The following is a 25,324-nucleotide window of genomic DNA, read 5'->3' as shown; positions in this document are numbered from 1 at the left end:
GTAGTTCTACTTGTAGTTTTTTAAGGAACCTCCATACTGTTCTCCACAGTGGCTGTTTCAATTTACATTCCCACCAGCAGTGCAAGAGTGTTCCCTTTTCTCCACACCCTCTCCAGCATTTATTGTTTCTAGATTTTTTGATGATGGCCATTCTGACCTGTGTGAGATGATATTTAATTGTAGTTTTGATTTGCATTTCTCTAATGATTAATGATGTTGAGCATTCTTTCATGTGTTTGTTGGCAGTCTGTATATCTTCTTTGGAGAAATGTCTATTTAGGTCTTCTGTCCATTTTTGGATTGGGTTGTTTGTTTTTTTGATATTGAGCTGCATGAGCTGCTTGTAAATTTTGGAGATTAATCCTTTGTCAGTTGCTTCATTTGCAAATGTTTTCTCCCATTCTGAGGGTTGTCTTTTCGTCTTGTTTATGGTTTCCTTTGCTGTGCAAAAGCTTTGAAGTTTCATTAGGTCCCATTTGTTTATTTTTGTTTTTATTTCCATTTCTCTAGGAGGTGAGTCAGAAAGGATCTTGCTGTGATTTATGTCATAGAGTGTTCTGCCTATGTTTTCCTCTAAGAGTTTGGCTGAGTTTTGACAGTCTCATTGGCTGGACAATTGCTGGGCGAGGAGAAATTCTTTCTTCCTCCTGCTGGGTAGCAATGTAGTAACCTTCCTCCTGTCGGAAATGCAAAGATACCATCTCTTCCTGTTGAATCTGCAATTGGGAAGGAGTGTTAGCACGAACCCATTCTGGCCTCTTGACTCCATTTTAAGTGAGGTTTTTTTTTGTTAATTTTCACATTTTCCCCTCTTGATCAAAAATCTTTCTCTGAAAACATTGTTGATCAAGAGTCAGACTTCTTTTTTTTTCCAGATTCAGTGACCTTTTGTCCCTTGATGCGAGGAAAACTTTCCTGGGTGTCATGGCCCAAGCTGGAGGGAGAAGTGCACAGATTGGAAACCTACTGAGGTCACATTCCAGTAACAAGGGGTAGTAGGAGGGAGACCTCTCAGGCATTTCCCGTCTAAAGTCTGTATCTTAGAGTAGTGAGACCAGCAAGAGGACACTCAAAACTGAAAATCAAACACGTGGTTTGGGAAGACAGTGCAGGATTAAACAGGAAGCAATAATTGATGGACTTTTCACAAAAATAGCAAAACTTCAAAGACTTGTTTTTAAAAAACAATATTGTTATCTCAAAAGAACTATTTGGAACTAAATGTTTTATCAATAATACAGCCTGTAGTTTGCAAATTCAGAGACCAAGGATTTGGATAAGAATTCAGAGTCAATTAATAGTCCAGATGAAAGAGAGAGGCTTCTAAGCGAGAGAGAGGCATGGACATATATACACTACCAAACGTAAAATAGAGAGCTAGTGGGAAGCAGCCGAAGCAGCCGCATAGCACAGGGAGATCAGCTCGGTGCTTTGTGACCACCTAGAGGGGTGGGATAGGGAGGGTGGGAGGGAGGGAGACGCAAGAGGGAAGAGATATGGGAACATATGTATATGTATAACTGATTTACTTTGTTATAAAGCAGAAACTAACACACCATTGTAAAGCAATTATACTCCAATAAAGATGTAAAAAAAAAAAGAGAGAGAGAGTGAGAAGCTTCTGTGAATTCCAAACCTTTGAGCCTGAATATCTTGGGAAAGCTTCCTCACCAGATGTCGTCTGCCTCAATTCTGGGATATCTTTACCTTCCGGTCACCAGATGATGTACAAGTCCAGTCAGGATTTGTTATTTAACCCAAATGAGAGCTCTCTCTTTTTATCAAATGAACAGTTACTAGATTTTCAACATTGCTTTTCCTTTTCTGGGGCCAATGGTTGGGCATTTCTTGTCAATTTTTCTAGATCATCATCTTAGGGAGCATCCCTTTGGACCATGACAGAAGTTTGGCCATTGGTTCCTTTTTTTTTTTTTTTGCGGTACGCGGGCCTCTCCCTGTTGAGGCCTCTCCCGCTGCGGAGCACAGGCTCCGGACGCGCAGGCTCAGCGGCCATGGCTCATGGGCCCAGCCGCTCCGCAGCATGTGGGATCTTCCCCGACCGGGGCACGAACCCGTGTCCCCTGCATCGGCAGGCGGACTCCCAACCACTGCGCCACCAGGGAAGCTCCTGGCCATTGGTTCCTTTGAGAGCAGTTTTTGGCAAAAATATCAGTGAGTTGATTTCCTTTAGCCTCTAGGGAGTCAAGCTTGGAATGCCCAGGGATCTTAATAGTAGTTAAAGCGGCTGGCAAGAGCATGACATCTAATAGATTTGGGGTATAAGAGACATTTTTTTTTTTTTTTTTTTTTTTCAGCACGCGGGCCTCTCGCTGCTGTGGCCTCTCCCGTTGCGGAGCACAGACTCCGGACGCGCAGGCTCAGCGGCCATGGCTCACGGGCCCAGCCGCTCCGCGGTGTGTGGGATTTTCCCGGACCGGGGCACGAACCCGTGTCCCCTGCATCGGCAGGCGGACTCTCAACCACTGCGCCACCAGGGAAGCCCAAGAGCCATTTTTAATATTTTCCCCATTAGAGGTAAGGAAACTTTGCTGTTTCTATAATATCCCAAAGTCATGGGCTACCCCAAAGGCATACTGGATATTGGTGTAAATGTTTACAGTTTTGCTTTTGCCTAAGTACAAGTTTGAGCGAGAGTGTATAATTCAGCTTGTCAGGTCGAAGTAGCCAAAGATAAAGGTGCTGCCTCAACAATTTTAAGAGGTGTAATAACATACCCAGCACGATGTTTACCATTGTCATCCTTTAATTAGGAACCATCAGTAAACCATGAACTATCTACACTGGTTAGAGGAGTCTCCTATAAATTATTACAGAGAGTCAAAGGGTGATCTGTCAGTGGTAAATAGTCATGAGGGGATGCGTCAGTGAAGGAGAGGAGAGAAATAGCAGGGTTGAGGTTACAACAACGTGAGTTACGTGAACAGCAATTAGCAAAAGGATTTCATAGGATGTAAGCAACTGAAAAGTGTTGAGTGTGCTGGGAATTCAGGAGAGGTTCTACTGCATGGGGTGCAAAGATGGTTAAGGGAGATTCCATAATTATTTCTTTGGTGGCCTTAACCAGAAGGCCAGTAGGAGGAATGGTTCTAAGGCAAAGGTGGTGGGTATTTTGTGGCACACAGGGTCCAGATACTTGCTATAATACCCTATGTGTCAATGACGGTCCCCATGTTTTTGGATGAGTCCTCCAAGAGCATTCCCTTCCTTCTCAAATACAAAAAGGAAAAAGGGAAGCTGATAATTAGGATGTCCAAGGGCAGGGGGTCTCATTAAGTTTTTCTTTAAGGCTCGAAAAGCTATGCCATCCTGACCTCCCCAAATAACGGGGTCAAGTTTGCTGTTTATATGTTTTTAAAGCACATAAGGGCTGGACCATAAGAAAGAAATTTGCAATCCAATTTCAACAGTAGCCAGCTAGCCCAAGAAAACCTCATAATTGCTGCTTAGTTTTAGGTTTGGGGAAGTTCAGGATGCTGTGAAGCCTACTTGGATCCAAATGTAGTCCTCGTTCCAAGATCAGGTACCGTAAACATCAAACCTTAAATTTGAGCAAAATGCAATTTTTCTCTGGAGAATTTATAAGACCAAAAGTTGTTTTGTTTTGTTTGTTTTTTCTCTTTCTTTCTTTTTTTTTTTTGGCCGCAAGATCTTATTTCCCTGGCCAGAGATTGAACCTGGGCCACTGCCGAGTCCTAAACACTGGATCACCAGGGAATTCCCAAGACCAAAAGTTTTACCAGGTGGATGCTATCTTCCCATGAAGAGGATTGAGAAAAGAAGCATAGGAGCAAATCATCTATATATTGCAACGAAGTAGAGTCTGAAGAAAATTTTGCATTATCCAAATCAGCTTTCAAGATTTTGTGAAAAGTTAAGGGACTTCCCTCGTGGTCCAGTGGTTAGGACTCCATGCTTCCACTGCAGGGGGCAAGGGTTCGATCCCTGTTCTGGGAACTATGATCTCACATGCCGTGCAGTGTGGCAAATAAATAAATAAATAAATAAATAAATAAATAAATAAATAAATATTTATGAAAAGTTAAGAGGGACTCTCTGTGAAACCCTGGGGCACTACTGTTGAGGTGTATTGTTGTCCTTCCCAGGTGAAGGCAAAAAGATATTGGCTAGCCTTATCAACTGGAATATTGAAGAATGCACTGCATAGATCAATTATGGTGAAACTTTTGCTTTCAGTGGGAACGAATGTTAGTAGTGTGGATAGGTTAGAAACAACAGGGTGACAAGGGATAACAATGTTGTCTATTGCTCGGAGCTCCTTGACAAACCTCCATCCTCAGCCCTTGAGTTTTCTCACAGGTAAAATAAGAGTGTTACAAGGACTAGTGTAAGGAATAATGAGGTGCTGACCCTTGTAATCTTCTGTTATGAGCTTTATAACTTGAAGCGCATCTTTACTTATAGAGTATTGATTAATTCTGGGGAGAGGTTTTTTTTTTTTAATAAATTTATTTATTTATTTATTTTCGGCTGCGCTGTGTCTTCATTGCTGCCCGCGGGCTTTCTCTAGTTGCGGCGAGCAAAGGCTACTCTTCGTCGCGGTGTGCAGGCTTCTCATTGTGGTGGCTTCTCTTGTGGCAGAGCACGGGGTCTAGGCGCAAGGGCTTCGGTAGTTGTGGCACGTGAGCTCAGTAGTTGTAGCTTGTGGGCTCTAGAGCGCAGGCTCAGTAGTTGTGGTGCATGGGCTTAGTTGCTCCGTGGCATGTGGGATCTTCCCGGACCAGGGATCGAACCCGTGTCCGCTGCATTGGCAGGCGGATTCTTAACCACTGTGCCACCAGGGAAGTCCCTGGGGAGAAGTTTTGAGAGATCTACTTGAATAGCAATGAGAGGTGCACTGTGGATTTTGCCAACACCAGATGGAGATTTTGCCCATAAGGGGGGTGGTAGCTGCATCAATAGGGACAAATGATCAGGGTTTCCAGAATCAGCTCCAGTATCATCAGAGATGGGGCAAATAAAAGATGTTGAAGGGTTATTTAATTCACGGGATTGGTTATTTTGATTGCTACTGTCAAATTCAAGTATTATTTCCCCATTTTGGGAGAAAGAAATTCTGGCATGATACATTTCTAAGAAGTTTCAGCCTAATAAGTACGGGCAGAGGAACTAAGGAGAAAAGGGTGGGTATCCCTCAAGGGACCTAAACAAAAGGGAATAGGCTCAGAGACAGGAACCTCTGGAGGTTCATCAGAGATCCCCGATGTTTGAACTGTTTCGGTTCTCCAAGGCAGGGGCTGCTCTAAAGCAGTGGGATTGGACACCCAGAGTGTGGCTCCAGTGTCCATAAGGACAGAGAGAGGTTCATTCCCAGTCTGGAGAGTTGTTTCTCTGAGCAGATTAAGACAGAGTATTGGGAAGAGCCGATGTAATTCCTCGGAGCCTCAGCATTGGGAATTAGAAAGGCTGGTTAGAGAACTGAAGACGTCTGAAAGCCTAAATTTGTAACAATCTCATTTCCAACGTCCTGGCTTTTTGCAATAATAGCAGAAGCTAGAAAGTTTTGGTTTCATTTAGAGAACTTCATTTTTCAGAGTTGAAAATTAAGAATTTTGCAGGTCTTTCTTTTAGGTGACGCACCTAGGGTGTGAGCGCGCTGATTTGCCAAATTAACTAAATCTGGAGTGGACATAGTTCCGCCTCGACCCTGGTCCTTTTAACTAAAAGAGAAAGATCCCAGTTCAGCACACTAATAAACACAGAGTTAAAGGCTACCCAAGTGGATTCAGCATCTGAAGGAAGACCAGAATTTTCTTTGAAAACAATCTGAAGTTGATTATAATAGTCATGAACAGGTTCATCAGATTTTTGTGTGCAAGCCTAAATTTTGTTCCAATCAATAGGTGTAGGAAAAGCTCCTGTAACTTATCCGTGGAGGTCTCCAGCAAATGTTCTAGCTTCTTGCCAAAAGGTAGGGGTTTATTTTTCTAAATCTCTTTCAGAGGATGTTCCCATTTGTCTAGTTTCATCCGATATTTGTCTTGACCCTCACCAACAAGCATGTGGACTAACTGATATAGATCTGGAAAACCAGGGTGGTAAGTTTTGAGACAGGCTGGGACCTGGGACCCTTTACTGGAAGGCTTGCACCTGGACAAATGTCTCCTCTAGCAACAGAATACAAAGAAACTATAATATAAGGGACTGAAAATAACTACACGCATGCTCAGTAGGGGCAGTTATGAACAATAAGATACAGAAAGACCACAAACCAACTGCTATTCCTGTGGTGCCAGTGAAAGCAGGGTACTGTGCATGATTCCTGCACACAGCACCGCCAAGGTGGTACGCAGACCACTTAAGTATGCCTCTGCCCAACCCACCGATCCGCCCTCACTTTCACCCCATTTAAAGAACCAGCTTGGGGGCTTCCCTGGTGGCGCAGTGGTTGAGAGTCCGCCTGCCGATGCAGGGGACACGGGTTCGTGCCCCGGTCCGGGAGGATCCCACATGCCGCGGAGCGGCTGGGCCCGTGAGCCGTGGCCGCTGAGCCTGCGCGTCCGGAGCCTGTGCTCTGCAACGGGAGAGGCCACAGCGGTGAGAGGCCCGCGTACTGCAAAAAAAAAAAAAAAAAAAAGAACCAGCTTGACCCCCCGCTTGGGGAGTAAATAGCACACTTCCAATAGGAACAGCCAGGTTGCAAAAGGAATTAGACTGAGGACTAGCACAGTTCCAGGAGAAATAGCCTGGTTTCAAAAGTCAGGCCGAAGTGCCAAATGAGTACTCCCAGAAAGGACAGAGTCTTTAACAGAAAGGATGAAGGCTTCAAAAATAAATAAATACAATAAGCAGATTCCCAAATAAAGCCTGGAGACTTTCAAAATGCAAAAAGAGCAGAGCTTGAATCCAGGAGAAAATTTACCCTCAAACTCAAGGGTTGGCAAGGAAGCAGGGAGTTCAGTGGGCTCTGTGGGTACAAATACCTGTTTGCTCACCAGCCTCAGGGTCACTGGGGGTCTTCTCAGAACCCCACTTCTCAGATACCAAGTAATATTGACCTAAAACAATAAAACAGCCAGTTATTTTACCAACAAAATGGGTTTATTTGGGAACAGCAAAGAATTGCAATTTGGGACTTGCAATCTGTGGAGAACCACAGGCAAGTCTGGAGACATAGGAGAGAAACGTTCTTTTATCGAGAAGGGGGGGAGTTGGGAAGGGCTGTTATAAACAAAGAATCCATTGGCGGAAACTGGGAGTTTGAAGTGTAGTGGCTTTTCTTTGGCTGAGTTGTGACAGTCTCTCATTGGCTGGGCCGTTGCCAGGCAAGGAGAAATCCTTCCTTCCTCCTGTTGGGTAGCTAAGTAGTAATCTTCTTCCTGTTGGAGATGCAAAGGTACCATCTCTTTCTGTTGCAGAACTGACACTGAGGGGTAAGGTACGAGAGCTCGTCTTTCAGGCTTCCCCACTCCATTTTAAATTAAATGTTTATTAATTTTCCCAGACGCTATATCAGTAATCTCAGCAGGCATATATTCTCTCATCATGAATGTTTCCTGAACTGGGGGCTGCCCCACTGGCTGAGTTTGTCATTGCTGTGCTTTTGCTTTCCTTGGTCTCAGGGGTCCGACAGCACAGAGTGCTTTGTCTGTTTCACCATCAATCACCACATCTTCCCGTTCACTCTCCTCACTTTCCCAGGGGTCCTACCTCTTAGTGGCTTTGTCACAAGTGTCCCGACCTTAATCTGAGACAGCTTGCACCCTCCTAGCTTTGAAACACAGCACACTCAGTTCTCCAACTTAACATCCTGCTCTCTCACGTTGTCCATCAGCCCCAAAGTTAGGAGAGAAGTGAACAACCTCACATCCTTCTCTAACCTCAGCTCTTCCCTCAACTTCTAACTCAAACTTCAGCCTCTGGTTGGGCATCAGTGGCCAGCCCCCTGTGGAAGCCATTAATCTCCCTTCTTTCCTGAAGTGCACTCTGCACAGTTCCTCAAACAGAACATCAGACCAGTTGGTGTTTTCAGGACATCCCTGAACTTATGCAGAGGTCCATGAGCATCTACATACAGGCCACTCTTCCCCACAGAGAGGTTGATGACCAACCTGTAATTTCCCCTGCAATGCCTCTTCCCCAAGGCCCATTTTTTCAGTCTCCTGGCTGGCTTACCAATTGTTGGTTCCCAACCTCTGGAACTCCTTGAGTGAAATCTGAAACTGGCCCCTATAGAGAGAGGGTAAGGAGAGATGGAAGAAAGAGGCAGACCACTCCAGATGGGTAGGTGGCAGGTTTAATAAGCAAGGGAACTTACTTATGAGGCTTGTCTTGTGTGGCTGCAAGATGAGTAGATATCTGCACCCACCCACCAGAATCTTACAAGTTTATACAGAGGCCTTAATGGGGGTACAGTCAGATATATCATCTAGATGGTCTCAAAAGTGCATTACTTTCTCAAGGTTTGTCTTGAAGTGACTTGAAATGAGAAAAGTGGACATAATATACATTCCAAGGATAAAGGAAGAGATATGGAACCTCCAATTGCCCTGGTCCAGCTCCCAGTTCAACCAGTGGTCACATCCTTTTGGTGACCTCTTGCAACAAGAAACATGGTTTGAATGCCCACACTCAGCCCTGGGACTGAGAAAGGAGTGCTGATTGAACTGTGGACCCAGGAAAATGTCCAATGTGGGTGGAGGACACCCTGGAGCTTCTGTGTCTTACAGGAGAGGGAGGAGCTGCTGGAACAGGGACCATGGGAGGAGCTGGAAGGAAAACAAGAATGACTGTGACATATCGAGAGACAAGAATCCACTCAGGGGCAGGCAATAGATTAAATTCTGGATTCCTCTTCAGGGAAAGCAAGAGCCAGGGAGACGTGCCTCCCCTTGGCCCCAGTAACCCCATTTCTGGGAACTCAATCTAAGGAAAGAATTCAATTGAATCCAAAACTTATCAAATGGTGACAGGGATGAACTCTCACAGGGGTGTGAGAAGGCACCAGGTATTGAGCTAAACACTTTGGATATATTGATTTATTTCATCATCATAACAACTTGGGAAGGAGCTGATATCACACCCATTCGATGATAAAGCACAATCTGGGACTTCTCTGGTGGCGCAGTGGTTAAGAGTCTGCCTGCCAGTGCAGGGGACACAGGTTCGATCCCTGGTCCCGGAAGATCCCACGTGCCATGGAGCAACTAAGCCCGTGCGCCACAACTACTGAAGCCCATGCGCCTAGAGCCCGTGCTCGGCAACAGAAGCCACGGCGATGAGAAGCCCTCCCCCAGTAAGGAAGAGTAGCCCCTACTGGACGCAACTAGAGAAAGCCTGTGCGCAGCAATGAAGACCCAACGCATCCAAATAAATAAATAATTTTTTAAAAAAAGATGAGCTAATTCTATATAACCATATATTTTTTAAAAAAGAAAAGAAAAGAAAAAAGAAAGCACAATCTCAGCAAGGTGAAGTGGCTGGTCCAGAGCCAAGATGGAATTTGAGGTCGAGTCTGATTCCTAAGCTGCACCTAAGACCCTCCAGGGCAATGCTTCTCACCCTCGGCACTGTCGAGACCCAGCATCCTCTGTAGCGGAGGGGTCACCGTCCTATGTCTTATATAGGATGTGGAGCGTCAGCCCTGGTTCCCACTCACTAGATGCCAGCGCATTTCCTCCCCCAGTTGTGACAACCGAAACTGTCTCTAGCCATTGCCAAACGTCCCCTGGGGGCGGAATCATCGCTGGGTCAGCGCCTTCCTATAAGCACGGCGATGTCCTCTGTCGCCCACACATGGCCATATATAACTGAAAACACCTCAATGTCCCAAAGTAAGGTGTTCTGTCAATGCAATGAAATACGTGTGTAGTTTCATGAACAGAAATAAAGCAGTTAAGTGAAGGAAGGATTATGGATGGGCTTTTGGTCCTTTACGAAATGTGTTTCTTTAACGTCTTACATTATTCTCTTATAATTAACCACAAAAAGAAAAATCTCCTATGGGAATTTCCTGGCAGTCCAGTGGTTAGGACTCTGCACTTTCACTGCTGAGGGCCTGGGTTCCATGCCTGGTCTGGGAACTAATATCCCACAAGCCATGAGGCACAGCCAAAAAAAGAAAAAGAAAAGGAAAGAAAAATCTCCCTTGTGTGTGCTCCCTGCTCCTAAAATAGTGTCTCTGCCCTGCCCGCCCCAGAGAATGATGGTGGCCTCCTCTTAACTGATGCCCTTATGAGCCTGTGGTTTCTACTTGCCTACAAGGAATGTTCCAGTATGTTTGGGTGGAACTAAGTTTGTCAAAAGTAACAAAGAGCCAAAGTTGGAACAATTTGAGTGACAAAATAATGTCGAGTGTAAAATTGATATCCACGAGTCCACACAGATATAAGTAAATGATTGAATAAATAAATAAATGAGGGAGAAGAGAGAAATCTCCCAGGCAGAAGAATCCCAAACAATGTACACAAATGTTCTGCCCTCGAGGAGGCAGAGCACGACTCCCCATCCCTTAGGTGTGGGCTGTAAATAGTGACTTCCTTCCAAAGGGCACACCACCTCCGCCAGGTGGTCAAGGTCGACATCACGGGGATAAGTCACACTGACGGCGCGTGCCCTGGACACATGTGTAATGAGAAGGGCACTTCCCCTCTGTGGTTCTTCTCTCCAAAGCCCAGTCCGACCACGAGAAAAACACCAGACAAATCCCAACTGAGGGCCCTCCTACGGAACACCTGACTCCAAACTGTCAAGTTCATCAAAACCAAGAAAGTCTGAAACACTGTCTCAGCCCAGAGACATAAATGTCCTGTGAGGATCCTGGGGCAGAAAAGGGACATTAGCGACACACTGAGGAGATCTGAATAATGCATGGACTTCAGCTAATAATAATGTTATCAATCAGAATTTGTTCATTCATTGTAACAAAGGCACCATACAGCTGTAAGAGGGTCAAAGTAGCGAAAATGGGGTGTGGGGTCTATGGAATGTTTTTGTACTCTCTTTGCTATATTTCTGCAAACCAAAGTAAAATGATTCTTTAAAAAATAGCAAAGCTAAGATCAGCAGAACGGTGGCATAACTATTTCCATTGGGAATTTTAGCGGGAAAACCCACAGACTTTCTGTTTGCAGCACTGGGACTAGAGTGAGGTGAATAAGGCACTTGCTTTGGTTGCAGAATGTAAAGGGGGCACCCAAAAGTTCTATTATGATCACCCCCATTTTACAGCTATGGAAACTGGGGCTATGAGGAAATCTCTTGCCTAGGGTCCCATAGGGAGGCAGGGCTGCTCACACACTCTCTTGGCCTCTACCTGAAATCATGGTCCCAAGCTGAACCTAAAGTCTGAAGGCCAGCACAGTGGGGCTCCAATAAGTCAGCTTTCCCAAGGGTCGTGTCTTTGCACTTGGAGTCCTGGCCTGGAACGGAGGACCCTACTCATGGGACACACAAGCTCCCCCTGGGCCTCCTCAGCAAGATCATCACTGATCCCTTGTCAATCTGGCTGCTGAGTGGTTTTAATGGGGGTCTTCTAGGCAGAGAGATGTCCAACTGGGGACATGGGCCCCTGGCCTCGGCCCCATGCACCATCTGACCCAGCTGACTGCAAACACGGCAAATGGCTGACGCAACAGAATCTGGGCTGTGGTCAGGCTGCGGCTGAAGAAGCCACAGGAAATGCACGCAGCTGCCTTCCAGAGGTCACAGCTGGCAGCTGGAAGCCTGTAATCAAGCCGGTTTCCAACAGGAAGTTCTGGCTCCCCAGGCCACATGGAGGGGAGATCAGTGTGGCCTGAGTTTCCTTGAAGCTCACTCCAGGGTCCAACCCCCTTTGGAGGCCTCTCCCCAGACGACCCCCGGGCCCTCTGGGTTCAGCGTGTTCCAGATGGACATGATCATCTTTCCTCAAAATGTGCTCCTCACTCCATGGCCGTGTTTCTGCATTACCCACCTCTCCTTCTGCCCCGAGCCACACAGCCGTCCACACATCCACTGAGTGCCTACTGGATGCCAAAGCGTTTTACTCAGAACTCCTCACCGGCCCCTCCTGCTGAGGCTGCTCCTGTTATGGCCGCACTTTACAGATGAGGAAACTGAGGTTCTGTTAGCACAAGTCCGTGTGCCCTATGCACAGTGAGGTCAAACAAACCGAAACGTCAGAGTTTGGAGCAGAGAAAGGTTTATCGCAGGGCCATGCGAGGAGGCGGGAGGCTCGTGAACGCGGGGTTCAGAAAAACCCTGAACTCCCCGAAGGGTTTCAGCAAAACATTTTTAAAGGCCGGGTATGTGGGCGGCGGCGGTGGGGGGAGGTGTTGGTCACAGGGTCTGTGATCAGCTCGTGCACAATTCTCTGATTGGCTGATGGTGAGGTAACAGGGTGGTGTCACAGGGGTTAGTTAAACATGATCAATCCTTAGGCACCACTAGGCCTGGGGGCTACATGCTCATGGTCATCAAGTAGTTAACATCTTCCGTTTGGCGAGGGAGGCGTTTCACATCTGTAAAAACAACTCAGGAATGAAGGCCCCACGGGGTCCTGCTCGCTTACAGTTCAGAGGGTTTATGTGGAGTCCTGGGGTGGTAGGGGCAGATTGTGGAAGTAGGAGCCGGTTCCTGGGTGGAGCTAGAACAGGGACCTGGTTTGTTGGCTGGGGCAGCCTCTGGTGGCCAAATAGGGGGACTGCAGCCTTAGTCTCCTGGGTCCATCCAGATCGTCTCTCCGCTCCCACAGGCTACGGTCCCTCCTCTGACACCCTCCATGGCACCCTACGGTCCCCTTGGCGGGGGGGAGGGGCAGGGATGCTAAGTGAACCCCTGCTAGGTCACCAGGGAGACCCCTGAATTCAAAACCCAGCCTCTTCTGTCAGACCCAGACCCTGTCCCCAGTCCACTAGTCACCTCTCAGCCTCAGTTTCCCCAGCTGGGGACTTGGGAACCAAAAATGCCCTCGGTCTCTTCAGGTCGTGGTACAGATGAACACAAAGGTGGCATGCACTAAACACTCAGTAACTGCAGTTGTCACCCTCAGAAACATAAAGGAGAAGGGCAGGGACTTGAGATGGGGTGTCGCAGGTAGCCCCAGCTCCCCTCCCACAGGATCTCACTGGCCAGCAACCAACCCAGAAAGTCCCGAGGCCATAATTAGGCAGAAACAACCCACCTCTTTTTCTGAGAAAGGGAAAAAGGAAACCGAAACAGAAAGCCTGGGCTCTGCTCTGCCTTTAGATGCCCTCATTCCAATATCTCCAAGTCAGAGGATCCTCCTGGAACTTGTCATTGGTCGGCACAGCTCCTATGCTAATAAGAGGGTAGCCCCAGCCCAGAAGAGGTTCCAGCGCCCTCCCCTAACTCCCATCCAGACTCCCTACGGACTGAGCTGGAGGGCACCTACTTTGTATCACTACAGCCCTGTGCCCATGGTTGACCACCTGAATGAGTCGGTGCTGCGCTGCTGCAAGCTGCCGCGGTGCCTGTGCTTCCTGCTGCTCCTGGTGATTCTGATGGCTCTACTTGTACCCTTGGTCATCTTCGCTGTCAGGGCCAACAGCAAGCACTGCACGGATGGCCTCCAAGCAGAGCAGGAGTGTCAGAACCGCACTCGGTACGTGCAGCACCAGCTAACCCAGGCCCAGGAAGTCTTACAGAAGATGGAGGTCCAGGCCGCCACCTGCAACCAGACGGTGGTAAGCCACTGCACCCCCTAGAGAGGGCCCTGTCCTTGCGGGGGGGGGTTCTTACAGGGTCTACGTGGAGATCAAGATAGACCTTAAAACTCCCCCCTGGATGTCCCCACCAGGGTTTGGAGACCTGTAAACTCTCTCCAGGGTGCTAGTGTGGGGTGGGGTGCTCCCTAGAGCAGGGGCCTCAGTATCCCTGCTAGGATATGGGGGAACCTCCAGACTCCAGGGCACTGGGGTGTGGGAGCTAGAAACTCCCCTCGGGCCCCAGTCTTGGGGGAGCAGAAGCCCCCCCTAGGGGTTGGGATCGGGACCTCACCAGGTCCCAGAGAAAGAGGCTCTTGATACTCCCACCGCATCCTGAGAGACTCTGGAATTTTCATCTGTGTCCCGATATGGGGGAACCTTGAAACTCCCACTGGTCCTCTACTTGGACTCCGAAATCCCCCCTGTGTTCTGGTTTTGGGAGGACCTCTCACTCTTCTTGGGCAATAGCCCCGGGGGATCTGGAAACTGCTCCTAGAGTTTGGGCATGGGGAGCTTCCAAATTCTCTTGGGGAGGGCCTCAAAACTCCCATTTCGAGGATCACACCCTTATCGGTGGCCCTGGGAGGGTGGGGGTTATGGCCACTCTTCAAGGTGGGAGACTGAGGTGCAGGGGACGGTCGGAGTGGAAACTGAAGGGGGTTTGGACCCAAGCTCCTCTGATCCCAGGGCTTAAGGAGGGGTCCAGGGCCCAAGGACAGAAGTCCAGTTTCCCACACCCCACCCCCACCCCCGCGTCGCAGGTGACCCTGAGGGATTCTCTGAAGATGGAGCAGGCACAGGTGGCAGAGCTTCAGGGTGAGAAAAGCACAAGGCCAGCGTTCCACGGACGGGGCTCGGAGGGGTGGGCCAGTTATTGAAAAGGACTAAGGAGGGAGGGTCCCAGGGTTGGGGTCGGGAGGGAGGGATGGGACCAGATTCCATTTGGAGTAGGGGAGGGGGGAGCACGCCAGGTTTCCCAGCGTGGGTTGAATGAGGGCGGGGCTAGAGGCGGGGACATGTCCCGGGTTGGAGCCAGGTGAGTGGGCGTGGTCAGTGTGTTGACGCGCCCCTCGATTCTGTACCCGACCCCACCAGGAGAGGTCAAGATTTTGAAGCAGAAACTGGAGGACACTTTGGCGGAGGTGCAGCGACTAAGGTCCGAGACGACCCCCCCCCACTGGCCACTCCCCTTTCACCCCACCCCGAAGACTCGCGACCCCCTTGGCTTCGAAAAACCCCGTTGCTCAGGGGGCAAAGTTTAAGTCCCAGCCTTGTCCCTTGTGTCACACAGCCCTGGGGTGGCCGCTGCCAGCTCTCCTCCCCAGTGACTTGGTGGGGGAGGAGTGGAGATTCTTAGGGGCGCAGCCTCCAGCTGCTGGAGCCGGCTTGGCAGTTGTCTGAATTGTCCCGATCTCTACTCCAGAAGAGGGAGTGAGGCCTCAGCTGAGAACAACTCTTCTAGCTGCTCCAGCGTCCTGTTCGCTGTGGTCGTGGTCGTGGTCCTCGAGGCTCTGCTGATCTGAGGTCCCAGAAAGCCGGCCGGTAAGGAGGGGGCAGCTCCGGGGAAAAGAAAACTGGGAAAGGATGGGAGTCGGGGATGGGTCACGGTCTGTGGAGGTGGCCTACCTGCGGGGCAGAGGGTTGGGCACCGAGGAGAAGAATCTTGGAGAGGGAGGGAGAGCCCAGTGAGCAGGGAGGGGGGGGCGGTCCTGGAGCAGGGCAGGGCTTGAGGGCGCGGAGCCCGTGTTGTATCTGCCTCTGAGTCCCTGTTTTGATGTCTTTTAGGCCACAACCTGGACTGGTCCGGTTCCCTCTCTGCTTCCCCCTTTGAGGCTTCCTGCCCTGGCCCGTTCTGAGGGGACCACATGGCAACACGGCTGTGGGGAGGAGAGGGGGGATGGGGTAGCCTAAGGGGTCCATGGGGCAGCTCTGGAGGGATACCTTGGACATGGAGAAGTAGCGGAGTTGGCCCAAGGCTGCCCTAGAGCTGAGGAGGGCATGGGGGTGGAAGGTGGGGCGCCTGCTTCTTGCTGACACGGTTTCTAGAAAGTCACTTTCTTCTGGGGTCTTTGGGCTCCGAAAAAGTAAACACCCCTCTAGGGGGGGAAAAACTTTACTCTCAAGTTTTTGGAGTGTTACTGTGTCACCCCCAAGCATCTGGGGGCTGCCCTGCGGGCCAGGGTGGACACCCATTGACATCCACATCCAGCTTTCCCTGCTCTAGATTGTTCTCAGGAATCCCTGTGGTTCTGGCAGTCACCACCCCACTGCCTCCCCAGCCCTCTTGTCCATTTGGATCATCTTAAAGAACTCTACACCCTCATCAGCTCGCCTGCAGTGTTCTGCTCTCATCTCCTCCCCGGGATCTTCTGATGGCAGCGGTCCCATGAGGAAACCGAGGCTGTGGTGAGGGACACTTTGTCCTGGTTCCCAATCCCTTCCCACAGAAAGTGCAGGGCTGGGATCAAACCTGGATCTTCAGACACACACAGGCCTGTGTCACAATGCCCCCTCCTCCAGAGAGCCTCTCTGCTTCTCAAAATTGAAGGCCACTGGGAGTCCCCTGGTGGCCTAGTGGTTAGGATTTTGAGCTTTCACTGCCGTGGCCCGGGTTCAATCCTTGGTTGGGGAACTGAGATCCCGCAAGATGCGTGGCACGGCCAAAAAAAAAAAAAAAAAAAAATTGGAAGGTGTTCAAAATTGAAGCCTACCATCTGATAAACCCTTCAACGCACTTTCTTGGATCGTCCCATGGCCCATAATTCCTTCCTCCTCTGTTATCTTCCTTCCTCCAAGTTCGCCTGGAATCCTGACTATTGTCCGGGCAACTTCTTGTGTGTGGCTGGGGGTGGGGGCAGGTCCCTTGCATCTGCCCAGAATTCCCAGAATTCTGCACTGCCCTCACCATGGTCCCGAGCCCAGATGGTCGGGCCCCCCCTCCATGGCTCCCGCTGCCCTCCCAGGGACCCCCAAACCCCATCCCTGCCACAGGCCCCCCTGACGCCCCCCCGACACCACCCCCAAGCCCCTAACTTCCTCTTGCTCCACCCCCTGTGACCATTTCTCTGCATTTTTTTTTTTTTTTTTTTTACGGTACAGGGGCCTCTCACTGTTGTGGCCTCTCCCGTTGCGGAGCACAGGCTCTGGATGCACAGGCTCAGCGGCCATGGCTCACGGGCCCAGCCGCTCTGCATCATGTGGAATCTTCCCGGACCGGGGCACGAACCCGTGTCCCCTGCCTCGGCAGGCGGACTCTCAACCACTGCGCCACCAGGGAAGCCCTTCTCTGCATTTTGATTTGTCAAGTTCCTTCCTGCCTCATGGCCTCAGCTAGTCTCTACCTCCTGCTCGGAGCACCAGCTTCCCGCTCTGGAGTTCTAGAACAGGGTTTCTCGGCCTCCAAACTCTTGACATTTGGACTGGACCATTCTCTGCTGTGGGGCCTGCCCTGGGCACTGTAGCACGTTGAGCAGCATCCCTGGCTTCCACCCACTAGAGGCCCATAGCACCTTACCCCGAGGTTGTGACAACAAAAAAATGCCCCTAGACATTACCAAGTTTCCCCTGGGGGGCAGAATCAATTCCGGTGAGAACCTCGGCTCTAGAAGGTGAGGCTTGGGTGCCCCGTCAGTTCTGTGAGTGTCCCCAGCTCACAGGGGGACTCAGCAGGCGCTCCCATGGAGTCCCTTTACAATGACTGAGTCATTTCACCACCACCCCCATCGGCAGCCCCATCTAACAGATGAGGAAACTGAGGTCCAGAGGAGTGACTGGACTCGCTCAGGGTTTCTCAGCTGCTCAGGCATTGGAACCCTCTGCTTCCAGCAGGTTCTCTTGATTGCAGAGAAGCAGACCTTTCTCACATGACCTCAGTCCTTTCCCATCCCCACTCAACATCCTTCCCCCCAGCTCCCAGCTTGGGCTACTGGAAAGTCCCAAAACAGCTCCGCCTCCCACCCCCACCATACCTGGGCTGTGTTTCACTGATGGAGGGGGCAGGTTTGCCCCAATATTATGGGTTTGACCTGCTCAATTTCTTCCCCTAAATTCCCACCCAATGGCTAGGGTATAAATGTCCCTCTTTCCTAAAAAGGCCCCTCTTCCCTGGCTGGTTGGGGGGATTCCAGCTTCAGCAGGAATCTGGCAGTGACCTGTGGCTGCTGTGTGTCCCTGGCCTGAGACTTAGCCTCTCTGGGCTCTGGTTTCTTAATGTGGAATTGGGGGGGGCGGGGGGCTGGGCAGGTCAGGGAGGGACACAGATTCTAGTTCATAGTGTTCACTCAGCTCACATTTCTGCCAACTACTGTGTGCCAGGCCCACGCGGTGGCCTGTGAACAGGGCAGGTGCAGGCTTTGCTTTCTAGGGGCTCACCCAGTCTGATGGGGGAGGCAGCCAGGAATCACACACAGGTAAAATGACAGCAGAGCTGAGAGAGCTGATCAAAAGGGGCCTGAGGGCTTCCCTGGTGGCGCAGTGGTTGAGAGTCCGCCTGCCAAGGCAGGGGACACGGGTTCGTGCCCCAGTCCAGGAAGATCCCACATGCCGTGGAGCAGCTGGGCCCGTGAGCCATGGCCGCTGAGCCTGCGCGTCTGGAGCCTGTGCCCCGCAACGGGAGAGGCCACAACAGTGAGAGGCCCTCGTACTGCAAAAAAAAAAAAAAAAAAAAAAAAGGGGGGCCTGAGTTAGTGGGGAAGGGGGAGGGTTCTGGAGGAGGAGACATACTGGTGGACAGGGGAGAGCTGGTAGGAACTGTTAACTGGGCAAAGAGGGAGGAGAGGGCTCCCAGGCAGCCCTGGGGTAGGAATGCGCTGGCCTGAAGAGCGCTGAGGAGGGCAGGAGGCAGCTAAGAGCAGGAAGTGACATCAAAGACCTGCTAGGGGTCTTGCTGGGGAGGAAGAGGAGGGGGAGGGATTAGAAAGGGGGGAGGGGTAAGACGGGGAGATAAGAGGGGGAAGAGAAAAAGAGAGGGAGTAGGGTGGAGGAAGAGGAGGAAAGGGAGGTGGAAATGGAGGCGGGCCAAGAGGAAATAAGGGGAAAGAGGGCGGAGGGGGAGGAAGAGGATTTGACTCAGAGGGAAGTCTGGGGAACGGTGTGAACGCGCCTGGATCTATTCACGTTGTAAGGTCTCCCCCTGGTGGCCTAGTGGAGAACGGGCAGGGAGATGGGACGGATCCACCCTTGCGTCTACCCTCTGGTCCTCACAGCCAGCCACAAAAAGTGTGGCAGCCTGAGCCAGGCCAACCTCAATTGCTCGAGTAGCCTCCCGTCTTCTAGGCTTGGTCATTCCATGAACAGAATGGGGACAATATACCCCCAGACCCTCGCCAAGCACCCCCTGTGCAAATGGGTGCTTTGCGCAGATGTACTCAAGTGATTCCCACAAAGCCCTACGGGGCAGGAGCTACTGTCATCTCCGCTTCACAGAGGGGGAAACTGAGGCTCAGAGGGTCACGTGGGGTGCAGATGTCAGACTGGAATCCAGGACCCCCCAGTCCTGTCTTGGGCTCCACTAATCTGGGCTGGCCCTTGGCGTGGGTCCAGCCCCTCCCAACAAACTCGAAGCCACCGCCAGGCAGGGCGGAACCGTGGGTGTCCCTGGAGCCCCAAGGTGCCAATTAAATGCTCGTGGCCGTCTGGGGCCAGCGCTGTGGACGGCGGTATGGCCGAGCCGGGGCCGGAGCCAGGGCGCGCCTGGCGAGTGTTCGCCCTGTGCGGGGCCGCTGTGTTCCTGGCAGCGGTGGCGGCTGGAGCAGCCCTGCTGGCCTGGAATCTGGCCGCCTCGGCCTCCCGGAGGCCTCGCTGCCCAGAGCCAGGGGCCAACACCACCGCGCCGCCTGGAGACCTGGAGCCCGAGGTCGAGGAACTTCGGCGCCGGCTGGCAGAGGCTGCCCAGCGCGAGGAGGCCCTGACCAGGCAGTTGAACCAGGCCGAGGGTGTCCGACAGGAGCTGGAGGAGGCCCTAAGGGCCTGTGAGGGCCGCCAGGTAGGTGGGCAGGGTGGGGGGCTGGGGAATCCAGAATATGGGGGGGAGAGGGTGCACACACATCCCTGGGGCTCCCCCCCCGCCCTGTGCCTTGGTTTCCGCCATTCTTCAATTGAGGGAGGCAAATAAGAATATACACGTAATTCCTTCCAACTCCTACAATGCCAGTTCAGCCCTGAGTCTACCTTCTGACCAAGAAGGTGTCACTGTCCTCTGCTATTTGCCAAATCACTGGTGGAGGCTAGGGAAGCCTCAGACCCCTAAGCCCACCTGGGGAGGCCCTGTGCTAACCCTCCCCCTAGGTACCCACTCAACATCCCACCTCCCAGCCAGTGTACAGCAGCCCTATTTTGAGAGAGGGACATTCATGTCACCTGTAATTAGGAGGCTAAAGTTGGCCTCTTGGGGGAGGTACCAGCCAGGTCCTCCCTTTTCCTCCTGCCAACCCCTTCAAGCTCTTCCTTAACCCTTCCCAGCCCTGGACCTCGCAGAAGAATCATCCTCAGAGTCCCAACCGTTCACATTTATTGAGTAACTACTGTGTACCCCTGTGTCCCAGGCGCAGCAGAGGTTGGGCAGTGTATGAATTTTTGAAAATTCATGCCTTTTGAAAATTCATCCCTACACCTTTCCTGACTGCCTGAGGGAAAGGCCTGGGGTAGCCGAGGTTAAGAGCAGCCTGCACTGGGTTCAAATTCTGTCTCTGCCTCTCCATGGCATCTTCTCCAAGGAAGCCAGGCCAGTGGTTTTGCAGAATGTCTTGTTGCCAAAATCTCGGCCTCTGTACCCTGGTACCAAATAGAAATACGGAGACAGAGTTTTTGGAGGAAATAGAGAGTAGCTTTATTTCTTTGCCAGGCAAAGAGGGAACACGGCAGGCTAGCACCTCAAAAAAAACTGTGCCCCCCTCTCTGGGGGAATAGGGAGAAGTCTTACAGTCAGGGCTTGTAGTCTGGGGTAGGTGATAAGGATCAAGGAAGTGATGGACTTGCATTCTTTCTTCTGGGAAATTTCAAAACGGCCACAGCAGACATCAGGCAGCTCTGTAACTGGGTCTGGTCATCTCCAAGATTATCGCTGGTGACCTCCTCTCTGAAATGAAGAAAGCTACAAGGGAGTGTTACAAGGGAGTGTGGGAGAAAAGAATGCCAGGTGCAGGATATAATTCACAGAGAGTGATTAAGGAATTAGCTTTGTGTAGGACAATTCTAGTTGCATGCACTACAGATTAGTAACAGTTAAAGTGAAACTAGGATTGCTTAACTTTTATAGACCTGCTTTTGCTGTTTCGATAGCCATTCACTCATTCCTTTGTTTTCCCGGCTTGTTAGTAGGAAAGAAAAACCCCATTTTCCACTTCTACTGTAACAGTCTCACAGAGGTGACTAAGTATACCCTTGAAACCCAATTGTCAACCACCAAATTGGCTTGTGCTGGTCTGAAACCCCAGTCCGCGAGTCTAGACATAGCTAGGATTGGAACCAGATCCTGTCGGCAGAGCTAAACCTTTTCTACATCTAGTTGGCCTGGAGTAGGGGCCGGATGACCTGGACAGAGAACTTCTTCCAGGCAGGCACCTGTCACCACTCGGTACCCCAGACTTCAGAGGCCACTTCTGTGTTTTACAACTACAGGACCCCCAAAGGTCCAAATAAAGCTCAAGGAACACCAATGTAGTCTCAGTCTCCCCTAGAAAGGGCGGGGTCAATTCACTCCTTCTCCCCTCCCCCCTCCCCCCTCACTTCCCCTCCACTCCGCAGAGTCGGCTTCAGACCCAACTGATGACACTGAAGACTGAGATGGACGAGGCCAAGGCTCAGGGGACCCAGATGGGGGCAGAGAACGGGGCGCTGACAGGTGTGTTGGGGTGCAAAGTGGTGGGCAGGGCTAGAGGTGGGAGGAGCCTAGAAGGTTCCCAGCTACGCAAATGACACGTACAGGTGCAAACGTAAAGCAGACGAACGCGAAAACTTGTGAAAGAAATGCGCATAATATGCAAAGGTCATGCGAATGCAGAGAACAATGCAAATACAACAAAATGTGCACACGCTGTGTAGAGACTCCCCAAAGTAATGTAAACCTATGAAAAGCTATGCAAATGACACGTAAAGGTCAGGCAAACAGCACACAAACTTAATTCAAATAAAACAAACCACGCAAATAGTAGGCAGACTATGAATTCGTAGCTGGTGTGCGAGGGGTAGGAGCCTGGTCTCCAGCTTGATCCTGCCCCCTGCGCCCGCAGAAGCCCTGGCGCGCTGGGAGGCGGCGGCCACGGAGTCTGCGCAGCGGCTGGACGCGGTGCAGCGGCGCGCGAGCGCGGCGGAGGCCGAGAGTGAAGCCTGCGCAGCCCGGGAGGCGACGCTGCGCGAGCACGTGTGAGTAAGGAGTGGGCGGGAAGGGTCCGGGGGAGGGCGAGCCCATGCCCCTGCCCATGTGGGTGGGGCCTTGTGGAGAGTCAAGGCCCTCCTGAAGGTCAGGCATTAGAACCTGGGGGGCGAACCTGGGGGCGGGGGAGGCGCTCTTTGGGGACGGGAATCCCCCACGTTAGCGCTGGCACTCTGGAGGCATGGGTCCCTGGGGTCGGGCGCATATTGGGGGCTCAGGGGAGGGCGGGGAGTGCAAGTGGAGGATGCAAGAAAAATCGAGTACCGAGTGAGGGGCCTGGAGGCGGAGCTTCTGGGGAAAAGGCTGGGAGTCCGTGGGGAGGGGTCCTGGAAATGGCCAGGGGCGGAGAAGGGATGAGGGATCCTGGAGCATGGGATCTCTGGGGAGGGGGCGTTCCCAGCAAAGGCGGAAGAATGCTGGAGGGTCTCTGGGGAAGGGGGGTCCAGGTGCTGACGGGACCCTCCCTCCTTCCCGGCAGTTACGCCCTGGAAGCCCAGACGGGCCCCCAGCGCAGAGTGCCACACCCCCGGACCCGCTCCGGGTCCCGACCTCGGCCCAACCCCCGCTCGCGCTCTCGCCCGGGAACCTCCGGGGGTTGCAGGCGACCAGCGCGGCGCGCAAGGGGGTGAGTCAGACCCCAGCTGGATCAGGGCTCGAGGCCAGGAGGACAGACACTGGGGGCCCTGCTGGGACACTTACAGAGGTACCCACGCTAGATGAGATGCTCAGTCGACACCCATTCAACGCTCAGCTTTCGACCGACAGCCGTCCTGAACGGAAACTGTGCAGAAAGAAGACCCGACCCTCTCTCTTTGACCATCTAGTGCTTATTTTGCAGATGGGGAAATTAAGGTCCATTTGGTCACAAGGTGAGATAGTGCAGAGCTGGGACTTAAGTCCCCTCTAAGGACAAGGACAGTGTTGCCCTCATCGCACAGACGTGAGGACTTAGGGTCCAGCCCTGACCTGGGAGTGACCTGAAGGGGTTACTTCTCCTCTCTGGTCCTCAGTTTACCTTGCCTGTAAGATGAGTAATTGGAATGGTGAGAGCCAGCATATCCTTGACATCAAAAGCTGACAAAAATGGCACAATAGGAAAACTACAGACCCCTCTCCCTATGAAGAGGGTACAAAACTCCCAAATGGAATTTTAGCGAAGAACCAAGTAACACGTTTTTAAGATACACCATAACAAAGTGACTTATGCCGGAGGTGCAGAGATGGTTCAGTATTTGGAAGTCTGGTAATAAAATTCGCCATACTAAATGGATCAAATGAGAAAAATTCTGAAAAGGTCATCAAAATAGCAACAGTTGCATGTAAATGAGATTATACGGTATTTGTCTTTCTCAGCCTGACTTATTTCAGTTAACGTAATACCCTCTAGGTCCATCCATGTCGTTGAAATGGCAAGATTTCTTTTTTTTTTTTTTTTTTGTGGTAGGTGGGCCTCTCACTGTTGTGGCCTCTCCCGTTGCGGAGCACAGGCTCCAGACGCGCAGGCTCAGCGGCCATGGCTCACGGGCCCAGCCGCTTCGCGGCATGTGGGATCTTCCCGGACCGGGACACGAACCCGTGTCCCCTGCATCGGCAGGCGGGCTCTCAACCACTGCGCCACCAGGGAAGCCCCAAGATTTCTTTTTTATGAGACTATTATAAGTAATATTCCATTGTGCGTGTGTGTGTGTGTGTATATATATATATATAACATCTTCTTTATCCATTCATCTATCGATGGACACTTAGATTCTAATTTCCAGACCGTAATCAGATTTTTCCAACTGTTCTGATAATGTCCTTTGTAACAAAAGAGTATCCTGGCTTACACATTGTATTAATCTGGAACATCCCTCAATCTGTCTTTGCCTTTCATGACACTGGCTTTTTTTTTTTTTTTTTTTTTTTTTTTGACACTGGCATTTTTTAAAAAGCCCAAGCGAGTCATTTTGTGGTGTCTGAGTTTGGGTTTTTGTGATGTTTCCTCATGATTAATTGGCATTTTTGGCAGGAATGCCTCAGAAATAATATTATCTGCTGTTGGTATGACTATATATAGAAAACCCAAGAGAATCAATGGAAACTTTCCTATATCTAAACAACTAGGTAGAAAATCCTTTCGAGGAAAAGAAAAATCCCTTTCAGATAATTTTTTATATCCAGGAATAAACTACGTTCCTTATTATGTAAGGATCTATTCTACATTAATTTTTCAAAAAATAACTCAGTAGAAAATGGGCAAAGCACATGGGCAGCCTGGTCATCGAAATATACGAAAAAGGGGCCCAATCTCACTGCTAGAGAAGAAATGCGAACTGAAAAAAATGTGATATCGTTTTCTACCCTTTAGTTTGTCAAAGACAAAAATAAAAACAAATTAAAAGTTTGTGAATACGTTGTGTTGGCACTGCTGTTGGGACTGCTCATTCATACAACCACTTGGGACGGCAGTTTTCCAGAATCTCTCAAAATTAAAAGTGCACATGTTGTTTGACCCATCAACTCCTCTTGAGGCAATTTTTCTGCAACCATATTATTATTTTCTTTTTTTTGCGGTACGCGGGCCTCTCACTGTTGTTTCCTCTCCCGTTGTGGAGCACAGGCTCCGGATGCGCAGGCTCAGCAGCCATGGCTCACGGGCCCAGCCGCTCCACGGCATGTGGGATCTTCCCGGATTGGGGCATGAACCCGTGTCCCCTGCATCGGCAGGCGGACTCTAAACCACTGCGCCACCAGGGAAGCCCAACCATATTATTTTAATTAAAAAAATTTTTAAATCTACAACCATATTTAAATGTATACAAAATGATGGACTAAATGCAGTGGAGAATCCTGTGTTGGATCCTGGAACAGAAAAACACTTAGGAAATCAAATAAAGTCTAGAGTTTAGTTAATAGTAATATATGAAGATTAATTTCTTAGTTTTGACCGAGAAATTGGAAGAAGCTGCATGAGGGCTATTCAGAGACTCTGTATTATCTCTGCAAAGTTTCTGTAAATCTAAACGTATTCCAAAATTAAAAGTTTACTTTTAAAAAGATGAGGGTGGGGGAGAGGAGAAATGAAGACATTATTACCACATTCTTGGTAATTGCAAAAAATTGGAAACAACCTCAGTGTCCATCAGTTGGGGACTGTTTAAATGAGTGTCCGTCCATCCACACCATGGACTGCTATACAACTGGTTTGTGTGGGTTTTTTTATTTTTTGTTTTTGGCCAAGCTGCCCGGCTTGCAGATCTTAGTTGCCTGACCAGGGATTGTACCTGCG

General features: G+C 50.5%; 2 protein-coding genes across 2 annotated transcripts; both read left to right on the top strand.

The window, feature by feature from the left end:
* Positions 1-13,235: 13,235 nt before the first annotated feature.
* BST2 (bone marrow stromal cell antigen 2) lies at positions 13,236-15,779 on the top strand. Its single transcript, XM_030880188.3, has 5 exons — positions 13,236-13,664; positions 14,447-14,501; positions 14,781-14,841; positions 15,109-15,227; positions 15,471-15,779. The coding sequence occupies exons 1-4, from the start codon at positions 13,398-13,400 to the stop codon at positions 15,206-15,208; spliced, it is 483 nt and encodes a 160-aa protein (XP_030736048.1). The 5' UTR covers positions 13,236-13,397; the 3' UTR covers positions 15,209-15,227; positions 15,471-15,779.
* Positions 15,780-19,344: 3,565 nt separating this feature from the next.
* CCDC194 (coiled-coil domain containing 194) lies at positions 19,345-23,489 on the top strand. The gene is made up of 4 exons (XM_030880187.2): positions 19,345-19,668; positions 21,429-21,525; positions 21,914-22,046; positions 22,535-23,489. Exons 1-4 carry the CDS (start codon positions 19,345-19,347, stop codon positions 22,683-22,685), a joined length of 705 nt encoding a protein of 234 aa, XP_030736047.1. The 3' UTR covers positions 22,686-23,489.
* The last annotated feature ends 1,835 nt before the right edge of the window (positions 23,490-25,324 follow it).

Source organism: Globicephala melas, chromosome 3 (genome assembly GCF_963455315.2).
Source record: "Globicephala melas chromosome 3, mGloMel1.2, whole genome shotgun sequence".
In the NCBI taxonomy this organism is placed as follows: Eukaryota; Metazoa; Chordata; class Mammalia; order Artiodactyla; family Delphinidae; genus Globicephala; species Globicephala melas.
The sequence above is the reverse complement of the archived record's forward strand: the minus strand, read 5'-3'. Positions and strand labels throughout refer to the sequence as shown.

Excerpts from the sequence above, each read along its gene's own strand:
- BST2 (XM_030880188.3), top strand. The coding sequence starts at position 13,398 with ATGGTTGACCACCTGAATGAGTCGGTGCTGCGCTGCTGCAAGCTGCCG. Across the intron at positions 13,665-14,446 it reads CCACCTGCAACCAGACGGTG|GTGACCCTGAGGGATTCTCT; the intron begins GTAAGCCACTGC and ends CCCGCGTCGCAG. Across the intron at positions 14,842-15,108 it reads GCGGAGGTGCAGCGACTAAG|AAGAGGGAGTGAGGCCTCAG; the intron begins GTCCGAGACGAC and ends TCTCTACTCCAG.
- CCDC194 (XM_030880187.2), top strand. The coding sequence starts at position 19,345 with ATGGCCGAGCCGGGGCCGGAGCCAGGGCGCGCCTGGCGAGTGTTCGCC. Across the intron at positions 21,526-21,913 it reads AGAGAACGGGGCGCTGACAG|AAGCCCTGGCGCGCTGGGAG; the intron begins GTGTGTTGGGGT and ends CTGCGCCCGCAG. Across the intron at positions 22,047-22,534 it reads GCGACGCTGCGCGAGCACGT|TTACGCCCTGGAAGCCCAGA; the intron begins GTGAGTAAGGAG and ends CCTTCCCGGCAG.